This window comes from Phyllopteryx taeniolatus, chromosome 2 (assembly GCF_024500385.1).
Source record: "Phyllopteryx taeniolatus isolate TA_2022b chromosome 2, UOR_Ptae_1.2, whole genome shotgun sequence".
Lineage (NCBI taxonomy): Eukaryota > Metazoa > Chordata > Actinopteri > Syngnathiformes > Syngnathidae > Phyllopteryx > Phyllopteryx taeniolatus.
Genome location: NC_084503.1, coordinates 32,598,549 through 32,614,177, shown reverse-complemented (window position 1 = coordinate 32,614,177; position 15,629 = coordinate 32,598,549). Strand labels below are relative to the sequence as shown.

General features: G+C 40.5%; 2 protein-coding genes across 9 annotated transcripts in view; one reads left to right on the top strand and one right to left on the bottom strand.

The window, feature by feature from the left end:
• Positions 1–15,448, top strand: part of esrp2 (epithelial splicing regulatory protein 2) — a 37,795-nt gene extending 22,347 nt beyond the window's left edge. For 5 of the 7 annotated variants that reach the window (XM_061765773.1, XM_061765777.1, XM_061765775.1 and 2 more), the window contains 7 exons: positions 727–769; positions 2,930–3,231; positions 4,933–5,160; positions 5,234–5,432; positions 5,996–6,182; positions 7,347–7,545; positions 14,726–15,448. In XM_061765773.1, coding sequence (XP_061621757.1) covers positions 727–769; positions 2,930–3,231; positions 4,933–5,160; positions 5,234–5,432; positions 5,996–6,182; positions 7,347–7,545; positions 14,726–15,013 — 1,446 coding nt within the window. In that variant the 3' untranslated portion in view covers positions 15,014–15,448. Of the gene's footprint in view, positions 1–726; positions 770–2,929; positions 3,232–4,932; positions 5,161–5,233; positions 5,433–5,995; positions 6,183–7,346; positions 7,546–9,364; positions 9,466–11,206; positions 12,014–14,725 lie in introns of those variants that run through there. The other 2 variants (XM_061765778.1, XM_061765776.1) reach the window with 2 other exon arrangements.
• Positions 15,441–15,629, bottom strand: part of nfatc3a (nuclear factor of activated T cells 3a) — a 77,825-nt gene continuing 77,636 nt past the window's right edge. For both annotated transcript variants that reach the window (XR_009787430.1, XM_061765772.1), the window contains one exon: positions 15,441–15,618. Coding sequence is in view for 1 of the 2 variants with exons in the window: in XM_061765772.1 (XP_061621756.1) it covers positions 15,536–15,618 (83 nt within the window). In the remaining variant the exon portion in view is untranslated. The remainder of the gene's footprint in view (positions 15,619–15,629) is intronic.

Genomic DNA, 15,629 nt, shown 5'->3' with positions numbered 1-15,629 from the left:
TATTCCTTACCAGCACGTTTGTGTTTTCTCTTATGGCCATTTCTCGGTTTCTCACTCGTCGTCCTTCCTCTGTCTGTGTGCTGCTGGGTGTGCTCCCACCCCTCCCCATCTCTGCTCGGCGCAATCGGACAGAGCGAGAGAGAGCGAGAGAGAGACGGCGCCACACATTGACCAATCACGTGCAGAGTCTGTCTTAAGGGAACGATGAAAGCGGCACCCAGTCACAAGCCGGCTGTCATCGTTCACGTCAAAGATCCGGATGTTAGAGCCATTTCCTTCGCGACTGACACATCACTACTGTTTAGAACTCAAGTGCGATTCATCATAACACAATTGCTGCACGCTGGACGTGGCTTGGACTCTCTTTGAAGATTAAACTAAAAACATATACCGGTAATCAAACGTTTTAGCGGTTTTAAAACCATGGTATACATCAAACCGGTAACTGACCCATGCCTATTTGTGAGGAGATGTGATGCCACCAGCAAAAGCTTTCCTCCTCAACCTAGTTGGAGTTCTTTTGTGCTTACTCTGCCTGTTGCGATTTGTGGTGTAATATAGATTCTGCGAGGTACCGCAGAGATGTTCTCCCCCTTGAGGGATACCAAGTGAAAGCAATGCACGCTGCATACGTTTTGTCTAAGAATTATGATAAACCATCTATTTATCCTGATAATGTTCAGTCTTTTAAGTTTAAGGCCTAAACCACTTTCCTTGTCTTTACAGGTCTATAAGGCCACAGGAGAAGAATTCCTCAAGATTGCTGGAGGTCAGATTTAAAATGTTCTCCCTTTCACACTACGTGCATGAGTCATTGTGAAAAGGTTTTTGTTTTGGTGCAGTGGCCTGTAAATTTGTAATTTTTATTTTTTTTTTACTATGAGAAAACAAGGCCCTCCCACACACGCCTCTAAAAGACTAACTTTCTTAATGGCTGTAAAAGAAGGTTGTTTTATTTTGCTCTCTCCTGTTTCCTGTATGCCTGCGTCATCCCAGTGATCTCCAACAGCTTATCTTGGACTCATAAAAGATGCTTTGTGAGGAGCTGAATCCCCCGCCCCCCAGTATCCTCCCTTCTGCACCTCTCTGTCCCTCTAGCCCACCCCTCACAGACAAGTAGGAGAGAAATTGTACCCTCACCTGTTCAGCTAAATCTCAAAGTCCACACTCCCCTAAGGGGGGCCAGGCTGACGACCGCTCCAAAGTGCAGTTCCGTGCTGATACAAAGGGGGTGTGAAGAGACAATGCCGGGGCCGAGGGCCTCAGGTGCATGGAGCAGCATTAACACAACAGAGAGCGCTCACAACCAAACTCACGGTGGACTTTAATCAGAATGAGCTCAGATCGATGTAGATTAACACACATTGGCCTTTAAGTAAATAGTTCAAGCAGACCAGACCATTTATGAAGGGGAATGGAAAGTGATACACTTGGAAATCTCACCTAAACAATCAGAATTACATATTCCACTATTTAATTTTCTTCGTTTCTTTTGTTTTTAATATCGGGTCAGATGGACATTACCAGATGTTTAGCACTAGCTGTGGTCTGCGCTTAACTGCATTTTGTCAGTTTTGTGTTAATCCTCCTTTTCCAGTGAGCAGTACTTTTTTATTTATCCATCCATCCATTTTCTGTGCCGCTTCTCCTCACTAGGGTCGCGGGCGTGCTGGAGCCTATCCCAGCTGTCTTCGTGCAGGAGGCGGGGTACACCCTGAACTGGTTGCCAGCCAATCGCAGGGCACATAGAAACAAACAACCATTCGCACTCACAGTCATGCCTACGGGCAATTTAGAGTCTCCAATCAATGCATGTTTTTGGGATGTGGGAGGAAACCGGAGTGCCCGGAGAAAACCCACGCAGGCACGGTGAGAACATGCAAACTCCACACAGGCGGGGCCGGGGATTGAACCCGGGTCCTCAGAACTGTGAGGCTGACGCTCTAACCAGTCGGCCACCGTGCCGCCACTTTTTTATTTATTTAAAAAAAAAAAATAATTCTTGTCTTTTTTGGGCACTCTTTAGCCGACTTTATGCCGTGCAGTGTTTCCCAACCTTTACTGAGCCAAGGCAGACATTTTACATTATAAAAATCACAAAAAAGTGTATATATAATAATGATGATCTCGACTCAATTTACTTTCTTTTTCTGTGTGAGATCTCGTTCTGTATAGTTGAACACCAAGCATGTTGTTAATAAATAAGAAGCATGTTGGCACTAGTAATGTCTCCTTTCTTGGAGCCAGAATCTCACCTGTTTAACCTCACTGTCACAATCATTTCAAATGTCTGACTACCTCATTTAACCTAATTATACAAGATATCAGCCAGCGTATACCAAACCAAACAGAGATTTTCACAAATAAAGGGGGATTAGTTCTCCCCAAAAATTTGCAAATAGGTGAATTCACGAATGCAGAACCGCAAATATGCGGAGGTCCACTGTGCATTAGTTGTAGTACATAAATATTTTTTTTTGGACCAATTAATTGACTTTGAATAACTTCCCTCAGTACACCAATATGCTATGGCACCGTGGTTGGGAATCAACTCCATGTTGGTCATGTAATGCATCACCACCACATTATAAAATTTGAGGACACGCAGCTAGAAATGGCAGAAAGGAACACGCATGAGAACCTTGGCTAAACTTGTTGCTGTATCTTAGCTCTGGATACTGCACTATTTTACTCCAGTCTGGACTTTGCTGTAGCGGTCTGTTTTCCTGCTGCTTTAGCGTCCTTAAAAAGTCCCCTTGACGTACATGTATGGTATGGTATGGTGTCCTCGCAACTGTTGTGGTGTTGCTAGTTTTGAAGTAGAAAACTAAATACCAAATGAAGTGGAAAAGAGGCATTATAATCACTCATTCAGATGCTGAATTTTATAACCAAGTGTTTCTCCATTTTTGTGCTCCTCTGCCACCAGGCACATCTAATGAGGTGACACAGTTCCTGTCCAAAGAGAACCAGGTGATCGTCCGCATGCGGGGTCTGCCGTTCACTGCCACACCACAGGAGGTCCTGGACTTCCTTGGTCCCGAGAGCCCCGTCACAGATGGAGCCGAGGGGCTGCTTTTTGTGAAATACCCCGACGGGCGACCCACCGGTGATGCTTTTGTGCTTTTCTCCTGCGACGATTACGCCCAGAATGCGATGAAGAAGCACAGGCAGATCCTGGGCAAGCGCTACATTGAGCTCTTTCGCAGCACTGCGGCTGAGGTGCAACAGGTCAGTTGGTACATTCTAACCATGACCACCATCATTGAGTCCTCATCAGACGAATCAAAATTTTTTTTAAAAGTAATCCAATGTTCAGTGGTACCTTGATTTAGGTGTGCTGCAATTTATTAGTCGTCGCTTGGTCTCTAGGTTAGATATATGTCGCTGTTTAAATGTAGTGGCGACTAACAAAGGAGAGTCTTTCACCAGTCAGCTCTTTATTGGATGCTACAAACTGTCAAACACACAAATACAAAATGAAAACACTCACAAGCGGCTCCAGTAATGCCTAGATCAGACTACAGAATTTTAGCCCCAATATTAGCCCCATTAGGTATCGTGGGCGATTTCCCAGATTGGGCCCGACATATTTTGTCAAGAACGACAAAACGTTTTCTTTTTTTCCCTAAAATTGTTGCAGCGATCCATTGTTTGACAACTTCTTGTCGCCATGGTGAAGGGGTGACACATTTTCTGGTCACACCTCCCCAACAGTGTTTGATTTGACAAGATAAAGCCCAGTGATCATAAAAGACTGAATACGGTGGTATCAGAACACGTCGTGTAATCTTGCCACTGTCTGAGCGAGATACGGCAAGATTTTATGGCGGTACTCTGACATAATGATATCATGAAAGACCACATTTGTCTTATAGTCTAATCCAGGCATTAGCCAAAACTTGTATCCAACCGCTCACAGACACTAACCTGTCATATTCCTGACGTCACTCACTGGGCCACGTCCCCTTTGAAATCAATGGCTCAGGCGCACAGTTGTTGATGTGACTTCTGCCTTGTCCCAATGTACAGTAATTACGCTCGTAGCACAAATTCATATTTTTTTTTTTTACCATTCTGGTTTTGTGTTTTTATACAATCAGTGCTTTTTTTCTGAGGAACATGTAACAAAAAATGTTTTTTGAGGGCTGAAACGGATTAATGGAATTTCAATTTAATTTCGATGGAGTATACTGATTTAATGAGTAAACTGAGTTACGAGCTTGGTCATGGAATGACAGTAATGAAACTTGTAAGTCAAAGTACCGCTGTACTGTATATTCAGCAGTGGTTAGCATGTCTGCCTCAAAGTTCTTAGGTTGGGGATTTGAATGCATGCACTTTCCTTTCTGTGTGGAGATTGTTCTCCTCATGCTTGTGTGGGTTTTCTGCAGGCACTCTGTCTTCCTCCCACATTCCAAAAACATGAATGTTAGGTCCACTGAAGACTAAATTGTCCGCAGGTGTGAACGTGTGTGTGAATAGTTTCTCTATATATGGATTGATATTGGCTGGTAACCAGTCCAGGGTGTACCCCGCCTTTTGCTCAAACTAGCTGGGCTCCAGCTCACCCGCTGTTATCCTAATGAAAATGAGCGCTATAGAAAACGGATGCCTTTGTACTGTATATTCACTGATCGCAACATTAGGGACACTTGTACCATCTAAGACCATGTTATAAGGGTCAGTTTTTATTGACCCTGTTGGTTATTGTCAGTAAATTCACCTTTTAAGCACACATGGAACAAAAAGTCTGACACATAAAAAAATTGGAGAAATGAGACCTGATTCTCGTTACGCTAACCACACTAAGCAAATTTACTTTTATTGTCAAAGGGCTGTTTTTCCAACCAACCGGCCAGGTAGCAACGGCACCCCAATTGGGCTTCCTCACGCTGATTGACTTTGGTTCTTTACTATTGCGCTTGGTAGGTGCTGACTCGCTACCTGTCCACTCCTCTGATATCCACACTGCCCGCCTCATCCATCGTCCCCGTCCTCGCCACGCCGCCCTTCCTCCCGACGGCCAGCAGCACTCGCGACTGCGTCCGCCTCCGTGGCCTGCCTTACACGGCTGGCATCGAAGACATCCTGGAGTTCATGGGCGAGCACACCGCAGACATCAAACCCCACGGAGTGCACATGGTCCTCAACCAGCAAGTGAGTCCACGGCTAGACCTCAGGCTCACACGTCCAAAGCGTCATGAAAAAACTGATTGATTTTCTTTTTCAGGGCCGACCCTCAGGTGACGCCTTCATCCAGATGAAGTCCTCAGAGAAGGCCTTCCTGGTGTCCCAGAAGTGCCACAAGAAGACAATGAAGGACCGCTACGTGGAGGTGTTCCAGTGCTCCACGGAGGAGATGAGCATTGTGCTGATGGGAGGAACCTTGAACCGCAGCGGCCTTTCGCCACCCCCTTGCAAACTCCCCTGTAAGTGAAGTCTACTGACTGAGTACAGAGAAATTCAAACTTTTAATGCAGGGTTTCGGTCTGCTTTACAGTAGATTTATGATTTTGTGTGCATTTTTTTTTGCAACTGTCAGAATGGGTGAGTTTTAAGAGAGGATGCCAGTTTTGACTGCACAAAAGGAAACTGCCCTTTGCTCCTTCCTTTTTAGAGATTAGATTGGTAGCTATGATTTCCCCCCCCCCCCCCCCCTCCCTCTCTATAGCTCTCTCCTAAAGGGTTTTTGGCATCATTTCACACTGGTCCCTGCTTGGATGCCCACAGCCTCACGCTCGATAGAGGCTGTTTGTATGTAAATATGTCCATGCTGACATTTAGCTTTGTTTATATTGTGACAATGACAGCCTGAAGGACACAGTCAGCTTTGTAAATGGAATACCTGACATGAGCAAAGTGATTCAAGTTGCCATTTTGAAGGTGAAACTAAATAATCATTCATCAAGTTTCTCACTAAAATGTTTAAAATACACTGTAAAATTTCTGGCTGTTAAATGTGCTCTATAATGGCCGTTTGTCCCTCTTTTAGGTTTATCTCCCCCTACAGCTTATGCTTTCCCCACCCAACCTGCCATCTTGTCCGAAGCCGCCCTCTACCAGCCCCCCCTGCTGGCCGCTCCCAGACCTCATCAGGCCACACACAGCCCCGCCTTGGCGTACTATTCCCCTCAGCCTCACCTCTACATGAACATGAACTACACAGCTTACTATCCCAGGTATGCACATCACGCGTTTCCTTGATTTTGGCTCCATTTTCTTGATGAACGATGACAAAACTAATGGTCAGGTAACAGGTTAATCTTTTAAATAGCATTAATTTGAATAGAGTAAGTCTTGTTTTTAGTAATTTTATATCACTAAAAGTGTTTCTTTTCCCACAAACATGCCATATCTAAAAAAAATAAATAAATTCAAACAAAAATGTTACCACGTTCTAGGATTTCTGTTCTTGTACAGTCACCGCTTCTTTAGCCAGTAAATGAGATACTATACAACTACACACTCTGCCGGTTGCTGCCCAGTAGTACACATTTTTGCTGACTAAAGTCCAGTATTTCCCATCCCGAATTGAGGGCGCATATAGTTACCTTCCTAAAAGAATAGCTCGTCATTTTCTTTTTTTTTTTTTATAAAAAGGATTTAGCATAAATCATCTCAGGATGCTGGCCAGCTCTGCTTAAACCACCTACATCCTCTGTTCAATAGATTATGCAATTACACCCCTGAAATGAAATTATTAATAGATATATACAGTATGAAAAAAATCTCCCGGCCAACCACCAAATAAATATCAGAAAGTATACACTGAGGTAATAATGATCTCAATTTACTTATTTACAATTTACAAATAAATGTTACTGCTCTATGTGAAATGTGGCCACACTGAGTTGAACACAAAGCTCGTATACTTGCAGGAATTGAAGAAAGGCACACAGAGATCTTAATTTTTGGACCAATTAAATGAAATTGGATAATCACCCATGGCACACTAATTTGCCACACCACAGTGGTTGGGAATCACTTGACTACAAAACATATAGCTTCTCCAAAATTGCCGCATCGTAATAGACAATCCTCCACAAGGGAAATTGACACAACTGTGTGCACCTTTTTTACAGTGACATAGTATCCAGCTGTTGTACCACCTTTCTTACAGTACTGATGCTAACCCCGAAGGTGGAAAAATCCTGTGTTGTTTATACAGAACAGTGACACCGACAAATAAAGGCTTATGGCAGTGTGAAATGGGCTGTAGATTTCTTAATCTGAGCGCTCGGTGGCCAAAATTCCACGTTGGATAATTTGGCCCATCGCTCTAACCACAACCATTTAAATAAAAACAAACTTCAAACTAATCACCTGTCTGCTTCCTTCCGCAGCCCCCCAGTGTCCCCCTCCACAGTGAGCTATTTCACTGCCCCCCCATCGGTAGTGGCAGCCCAGCCTCACCATGCCGCCGCAGTGGCGGCAGCCGCCTCCTCCCCGGTGCTGCCCCAACCTGGAGCTCTGGTGCGGATGCAAGGCCTTCCCTACAACACGGGGGTCAAGGACATCCTCAGCTTTTTCCAGGGATACCAGGTCAGTACCACATGTAGGTGCATTGAAGAGATGTGAGGTTTGAGGATAAGCGGTTCGGAAAATGGATGGATGAATGGATGATTTCACGTTGATGCTGAGAGATTGGCGTAAACAGTGGCCGCAACACTGTACTCGGCATTTCAAGTCCTTGTTTGCTTCCCATAATCCTTTGCTGCCAGGCCGAATGAGGTGGAGCTCTGTGAAGTTTGACTGGCTGGCTGGATTTTAGGTGTTTTTTTATTTTTATTTGTATTCTTTTTTTGGAGCTTCTCATTTTGAACCATGTGTGAGGCTTGACTTGGCTTCTATCACCTACTATGGATGGGCATTATTTATTGATTCATTTTTTTTTTAAAGCGTACAATTTCACTGTTTCCAACTAAATATGACAAAAGTTATTTTGGCCGTTTTGAACTACAGATTATCATCATTGATCATTTATTGTAAATTAAAAAAATAATAATAGAAACATTTTACAATCACTCTACATATAACACTATTTTATTAATCCTGTAATTTATTCATTTTAAGAATACAAAAATTGTAAAATAGAAAAATTACATGTAGTAATTTGTATTTAATGTGATTAGAATAAATTGAACCATGAAAAATACTTTTATTGAAAAAGTATTTACATATAAAAAAAAAAACTCATTTTCAAATGACCTTGCCCATCTGTCCATTTAAAAAATAAATAAATAAATAAATAAATAAATAAAATGTGGCCCTTGAGCACAAATGTTTGCCTAACCCTGCTGGTCGAAACCTAGCCTAGCTAGTTTTCTACCCGAATGGGTTGCTGTAAGAAAATAATCTTAACAAAGTTAGCATGTCAATTACTTTTTTAAAACCGCTGACTGTTACATGGGTGCGCATTACCCCTAAACATATTGACATCCTGTGCTTCAATATGGCAGACCACAATCAATGGGGTGTCATTTGTTTACTTGACGTAGTTGCAAGCGGCTGGTGAATATTGCGTATGAAGCCCCAGAAATAGCATTAACGAACATTTTTGTAGCATGTTTTTTAATAATAAAAATAGCATTCTACAGTATTGTAATCTATAAAAAATACAGTAATAATAAGTGCTTTAATTATTAAACAGATTTGTGTATGATGATTTCATGCTTTGTGATCCTTCTGGTGTGTGTAGCTTTGCCACCAGGGTGCAGTATAATACAGATTTAGTAATCTGGAGTAGTAATAGTTTTTCGTTGAGGATAAAGAAAATATGCCTGTATGGTTGTATTGTCTGTACGTGTTTTGATGCACCATTTGTGTTCAATTATCCATTGTTAAAGGGTTAAAAGTAGTGCGACATTATTGCTAGTTTCACTAGCCCGTCTATAGTGTTTTACATTGTGTGTTAGCATTAAGATAGCAGACTTAAGTTATCTACTTTGCTTTAAATACACAGTGTAATTTTTCTTTAACCTAACTTCAACTATTAATGGGCAATACAAACCTTGAAGGAAGCAATTTGCAGTTTTGGTGGAAATAATTATTCAATAGTTTTCCCAATAATTGTTCACTACTACTCTACATTACTACTTTATTGTTCTATACTACTTGACGACTCTACAAAAAAATAAAATGAAAAAAATACAATAAAAAAAAATAGGCAGCATTGCCTTAAATCTCGAAAAACTCGGGTCACTTGCAAGTTGAGGTACCACTGCTCTTGCTTTGTATGCTTAATTGGATCCTTCTCTGGCAGTTTGAGGGCCTCTTAAAAACCTCGTCCTTGTAAGCTGTGTTTGCGCGTGTAAATGTGCCATTGGCAGGCTGACCATGTTGGTTATCATGCTATGTGTAGTACACCCCCGAGGAGTACGGCAGCATGGTTCAGATGAGCGAACAGGCCAGGAGTCTGATTCAGCCCAAAGAATGGCTCTGTCTGTAGGGGCTCACCCCAAGGTAAGAGGCTCCGGAACCTCCCGGCCCGCCCCACCGACGACTCCCGTTCCTTCGCTTGATCGGCGCCGTGGCGCTCGTGTGCTCTCTGACTCGGCTTGTCGGTCTGCATGTTTCCCGACTACTGTAAATTCTTGCTTCATTTTAGAGGAGTGCTGAGTGTCAATTGCTGAACAGGAGAAGCTGCAAAGGCCTTCCCTTGAAAGCAATGCAGACCGGTGGCGTCCCTTGCTGGTTTTTTGAAAGAATGCATCTTGAAACCCTTTGCTTCTGTTTGCGGGACAGCAGGAAGACAAAGCGTCAATCAAAAACTTATACACGGACGACCATGACGCATACCTTTTTAAAAATATATTTTACTTATTACATTACATTGTCATTAATTTGGGTCCAGGTTAGATGCCTGGCATTCTCTGGTGGTGAGAAAAAAATACACTTTTTTTTTTTACACTATATTTTTATTTCTATGAATTGGGGCCTCCACCATAACCCTAATTGATGCCTGGTACTCTGAAATTAATTGTACAAAAAATAGTTTTTATTATATATTTGATTATTAAATTTGTTATAAAATAAATACATTTAAACACTTAAACATTCATTTGTCAAAAGGATAAAGCTCTTACCTTTAATAGATGCTAAGTACACTGCAGTTGAGTTAAAAAAAACTATTCTGTACAGCAGTTCTTCTCAGTGTGGTTCAGCTCCCTCTAGTGGTAAGTGAAAGAATCTAGAAATAATAAATACACTTAAGTTGTCTAACTTTTAAGTAAGATACATTTGTATTTAATTTTTACACACATTTTGAAGAACACATTTTTTTACTTAACTTTAATCTTCAAGTACAGTTATTTTCCTTCATGTAAGCATAATGTTAAATATCAAACTGCATAATATTACAATATTAAATGTAGCTACTTCTGTGGAATAAAACCTGCCTTGTTTTTTTCTTTTTTTTTTTGGAGGAACACTTAGGACTACTACTGCACTACTGTATTTTAATGTTGGTCCTGATGGTAGTACTTGGAGAGAAGTATTTTTTGCGGTTTTACTTTTGTAAAACGTTTGAGAACCACTGCTGTACAATTTATACAATACCTTAGTTTATTTTTTATTTTTTTTTAAATATAAAATAAAAGTATTTTTGTATAAAGTCCTCCTATTAAGCGCATTACCGCTAATAGTACTCTTTGCAGTTGAGTTGGGTGGAAAAAAAAAAAAAAAAAAAAGTACCGGTGACTACACGCTAGTCCTGACTCGGCACTCCTATGCAAACTTGTAGCAACCTCGCAGCACTTTGTATCCTGAAAGGAAAAAAGCCTCTCACCTCTCCAGCTTTAGATTTCCTGAACACTTTTTCTCCATTTCGCAGCTGCAGCTAGCATGCTAAAACAAATTAACATGAGCTTCGAGTAGTCTTCTGGGATCCAAATGGCCTCTTTTAACCTCCCATCACCATTTTCTCTCTCTCTCTCTCTCTCTCTCTCTCTCTCTCTCTCTCTCTCTCTCTCTCTCTCTGTCTGTCTCTCTCTCCCCCCTTCTCCTCCTCTTCCTCTCTCTGCCCTCTCTCTCTGATCTTCTGGTCCTCCTCAGATGTGCGTGCAGGCTCCCCCCTGCTGTTTTGTACATTTAAAATCCACCGCAAAGGCACATTGACTTTTTCTTTTCGTTTCTCTTGAGCGTGTCGTCTTTTTTGTTTTTTTTTGTTTTTTTGTTTTTTTTGTTTGTTTTTGTTGCCGCGCAGCTCCAGCCGGACGCCGTCCTCATCCTGTACAACTTCAGCGGCCAGTGCAGCGGCGAGGCCTTGGTTACCTTCCCCAGCGAGGAGGCGGCGCGCCGGGCGGTGGCCGAGCGCTCCAGTCACGCTTTCTACGGCCAACGGATCCACTTGGCCTTCTGCGACTGACTGACTGACTCCTAACGCTTTCCGGCCACCGCGTGTATATGGCTGCTTCCATCGTACCAAAGCATTTGTCCGCACTTGAACCTTTTTCTTTCTTTCTTTTAAAAAAATTATTATTATTTTTTTTTTAGATATAATTATTTTGTCCAAAGCTAGAGTCCTTTTGTGCAGTCTTGAGCAGAGTGGCAGCCAAAAGACATAAAACTACTCTAGTAGAAAGAGGAGGGAATTTTAAAAGCACGATTCTCTGTAATTGGGCACCCCACCTCCAGTTGTCTGGTTGATTAACAAATAAAGTGACTTTTTTGTTCCATTCGGACTTCACAACTCCAATGAAATCATTTAAGATGACAGACCTTCACTTGAATTATTTTTTTTTTTTATCCTTCACAGGAAGCAAGCAACTTTTTGATTTTCTGAACCAAAACTACTGACGGGTATTTTTTTTCCCCTCTTAAAAAAAAAAAAAAAAAAAAAAAAAAGTGCCTGCATTACCCAAAGTGCAACACTGGCTGGCCCTTCTATTGTTTAACCTCCAATTGCTGAGGAGAAATATGTTTTTCTTTTTTTTTTTTGTATGTCCACTATGTTGCTATATATAATTAGAATTGTGAATACGAATGTTAACAATAAAAATGTTATTGATTATTTGGTGTGTGTGTGTGTGTGTGCTTACTATATAGTGCAATGGTTTTTCAATGAGAACCTGTAGACTTGGATAAATGCCAAAATTTGTCAACCCTATGGTAGTATTTCAGCGATTGGCTGGTGACCAGTCCACGGTGAATCCCGCATCTCGTCCAAAGTCGCATGGGCTCAGCTTCAAGTGACCCCCTGAGCACAAGAGGTTTAAAAATAAATAAATAAATGGATTGATGGGTAGTATGAACGTTCAGTTTTTCTAGTGTGATTTTTCTTTTTTTTTTGTGGAAAAAAAGCTCAATATAGCATTTTTGTATAATTTCATCAATAAGTGTAACCCCAATGAATATCATTTTGAACGACAATGTTGCTGATATGAGAATTTCAATTATTGGCAGCTGTCATTCCAAGGGTAATAATTTCAAAGGAAAAAAAATGTTCTAAAGTAGTATTTTTCACACATTTAATGGCTCAATGTGTTTCTTTATTTGCAAAACATTTTCTGAAGTTGCTTATTACATTTTTGTATATATAGGATTGTTCTCCAAATGTTTAACATTTGCATGAAAATGAACACAAAATGCATCTCAGTGTCTTAAGAGTTTCTTTTTTTATGGTTCTTTTACAAATGGTCCTGTCACTCAAGTTGTCTTTACCGTTAATGCCACTGGAGGGAGCCTCATTATGTTGCAATACACCAGAGGGATCTGTGATCTGAGGTGCCAGGATGTGGCAGCCATTTTGCATTCACACAATATCAGACAGCAAAATAGATGGTATTATTTCTGAGGTATGTATGACTATGTTAGTGTTAGAACAACTACTTTACCGTTATTATGCATGTAAAAAGACAAATGTGAAATGGTTTTGAGTAGTTAGGATCATTTATGCATTTGTATCTGCAGCATTTGAAGGCAAACATGCAAATTGTGCAAGTCACATGGTTTTTACAAAGCTGTATGTCTTTACCGTGAGTAAACTGTGAGTGCGAATGGTCGTTTGTTTGTATGTGCCCTGCGATTGGCTGGCAACCAGTTCAGGGTGTACCCCGCCTCCTGCCCGATGACAGCTGGGATAGGCTCCAGCACGCCCGCGACCCTAGTGAGGAGAAGCGGCTCAAAAAATGGATGGATGTTTAACCCTGGTGATTATTTCACAATTAACGGATCAAAGGTCCCATTGAAACTCTCAATTAAAACTAATCTAAAATAAATCAATCCTATTCAACAGATTTTTTAATGACTCACTTTACATTTTATTATTAATTGGCTCTATTTAAGCCTGAAATCCTTCATATTCTTCTGATCATTACAGCACACAAGAAATACAGAGACCAATCACATGCATTGTTACTCCTCCCATGTGATCTCACTCAGCCAATCAAATTGTTTAAAAAGTAATTAAAAAGTCAGTGGGGGGAAAAAATATAAGGGGAAGGTTAACTTTTTTTCTTTTTTCATTTTATTGATAGTCACTACTTTGGAAACCTACAGCATGAGGCAAGTTATTCCCTTTGAATAAGTTCCAAAAGCACTGCAGTCTTAAAAATTGCAAAAAAACAAAAACAAAACCTTTAACATACAAAATATACAACAGTTGACAATACAAGGCTTGGTAAACATCAGCTAAACCTGCATTTCCCTTTTTTATTTTTTTTTATTTTTATTATTTCTGTACAAATTAGGTCATATACAGACGGGTAACAAAGGAAAAAAAGCTGCAAAGGTTGTCAACGTCATCTCATACGTGTCGTTTTTTTGTTTGTCATATATGTATATATATATATATATATATATATGTATATATATATATATATATATATATGTATGTATATATATATGTATGTATATATATATATGTATGTATGTATATGTATATATATACATATATGTATGTATATATATATATGTATATATATATATATATATATATATCGTTCAACACTCATACAGTATATGCCCCCAAACCTTTTTTTTTTTTTTTTATTTAAATTAATGACATCCATTTGAAAAAAATAGTATCAAAAATAGAGTTGAGTACAGTCTCTTTTTGTCAAGTGGGAACACGCTGTATTGTTCGCTCTTTGGTTGTGGCCGAAGATGACGCAGTTTCTTGATTTGTTTTGAAGCTTTAAAAACAACCAACAAAATCTACGCTTTGTCCTGCCCATTAAAAAAAAAAAAAAAAAAAATAGAACAGCACACATTGACAAAAAACGAATTAAGGCATCCTAAAAAAACAATTCTCATTCTACTGCTGTGAAGTTAAAGTAACTCCTTTGTCATATTTACTGTACTTTGCATAGCTTTAAGTACACATGTACTTGAAAATAGGACTTTTGTCTAGATTTGGTATGAACACCCCTCACACACACACATGCACACGTACACAGACACAATGTGGGCCTTGGCTGTCTTCAGGTCTAGATCAGGGGTGGGTTTCCTCAGTTCTCATTAAATCCTCTGAGGGCCGTAGTAAATTTCAGAAAAAAATATGACAAGGCGGAGCTGGATCATTTGTTCCGGTGGGTCCAGAGGTTACCCACTCCTGCTTTATAGGGTTCATATTTCGGGGTTGTGAAGGCTTGTTAGGCTTAAGGTGAATGCATAGACTCGTCATCATAAGGCCGAAGGGGGGAAAACAGTCCAATTTGAGTGTTATTGCTGTGGTTATTCTCTAAAAAAAAAATTCTAATTTTTTTTTTTTTTTTTTTTAAAGGACATGGAAGACGTCTTCACATCCAGATGTTGGATGACATTTTGTGGACTATATTTTTATTACAAAATACTTGGACAAAGTTTGTCTTGTTGCAAACAAGGCACACTGGGAAAATCTATTGCACCGAGAAGAAGAGCAGCCATCTTGTATCTTGTGAACAAAATGGTGTCTAACGATTTTAACTTTTTTGGAAAGGGCACCTTGCTGCCATTCAATGCTGCTACACAAGTAGTAATAATAATAATACAAATATTTGCTGTTTTTGTGTTCAGGCCAAGGCATGTCTAATGGAAACATATTGCTTTGGCGACATCTGGTGGCCAAGCAACTATGTTGAAATGAGGGGAGGAGTTTCCTTTTGTCAGGACATAGCTTTGTCTCATAGAAAAAAGTGCTTTCCTGCCATCTTGTGGCATCTATGGGTATTTACAAACTACTTTTTTGGGTTGGTGTCAACCTTCCCTATTGCCCAGAAATAGCGGGGTTCACTATAATAATAATAATAATAGTAAGGCAGTTATCAGCATTCCCAGCAGTCTATTTCTATAAACGTTAAAAGTGATGACAGCAACCGCGTTCATGTCCAGAGATTTACAGGTGATTGACAGTTGCGGAATGTTGAGCCTCTTCTTCTTCTACTCCTTGCTGGGATTACAAATGCTTTGATCGCTTCAAAAAAAGGGTGATTTTGTAAAAAAAATAAAAATAAATCACACAAATCGACACTCTTGATTTTGTTATGCAGTATTTTGAGCTGTCCTGATGGGTGTGTTGCATTGTGGGAGTTGAAGTCTGCGTCCGGTCTGTGAGCTACGACTGGGCGCCGTGGGTCGTTCGTGTGGGGCCGCGGGCGCTGGGCAACTGCGACATGTCTCGACCGATGATCTCGTTCACTGCGGAAAAG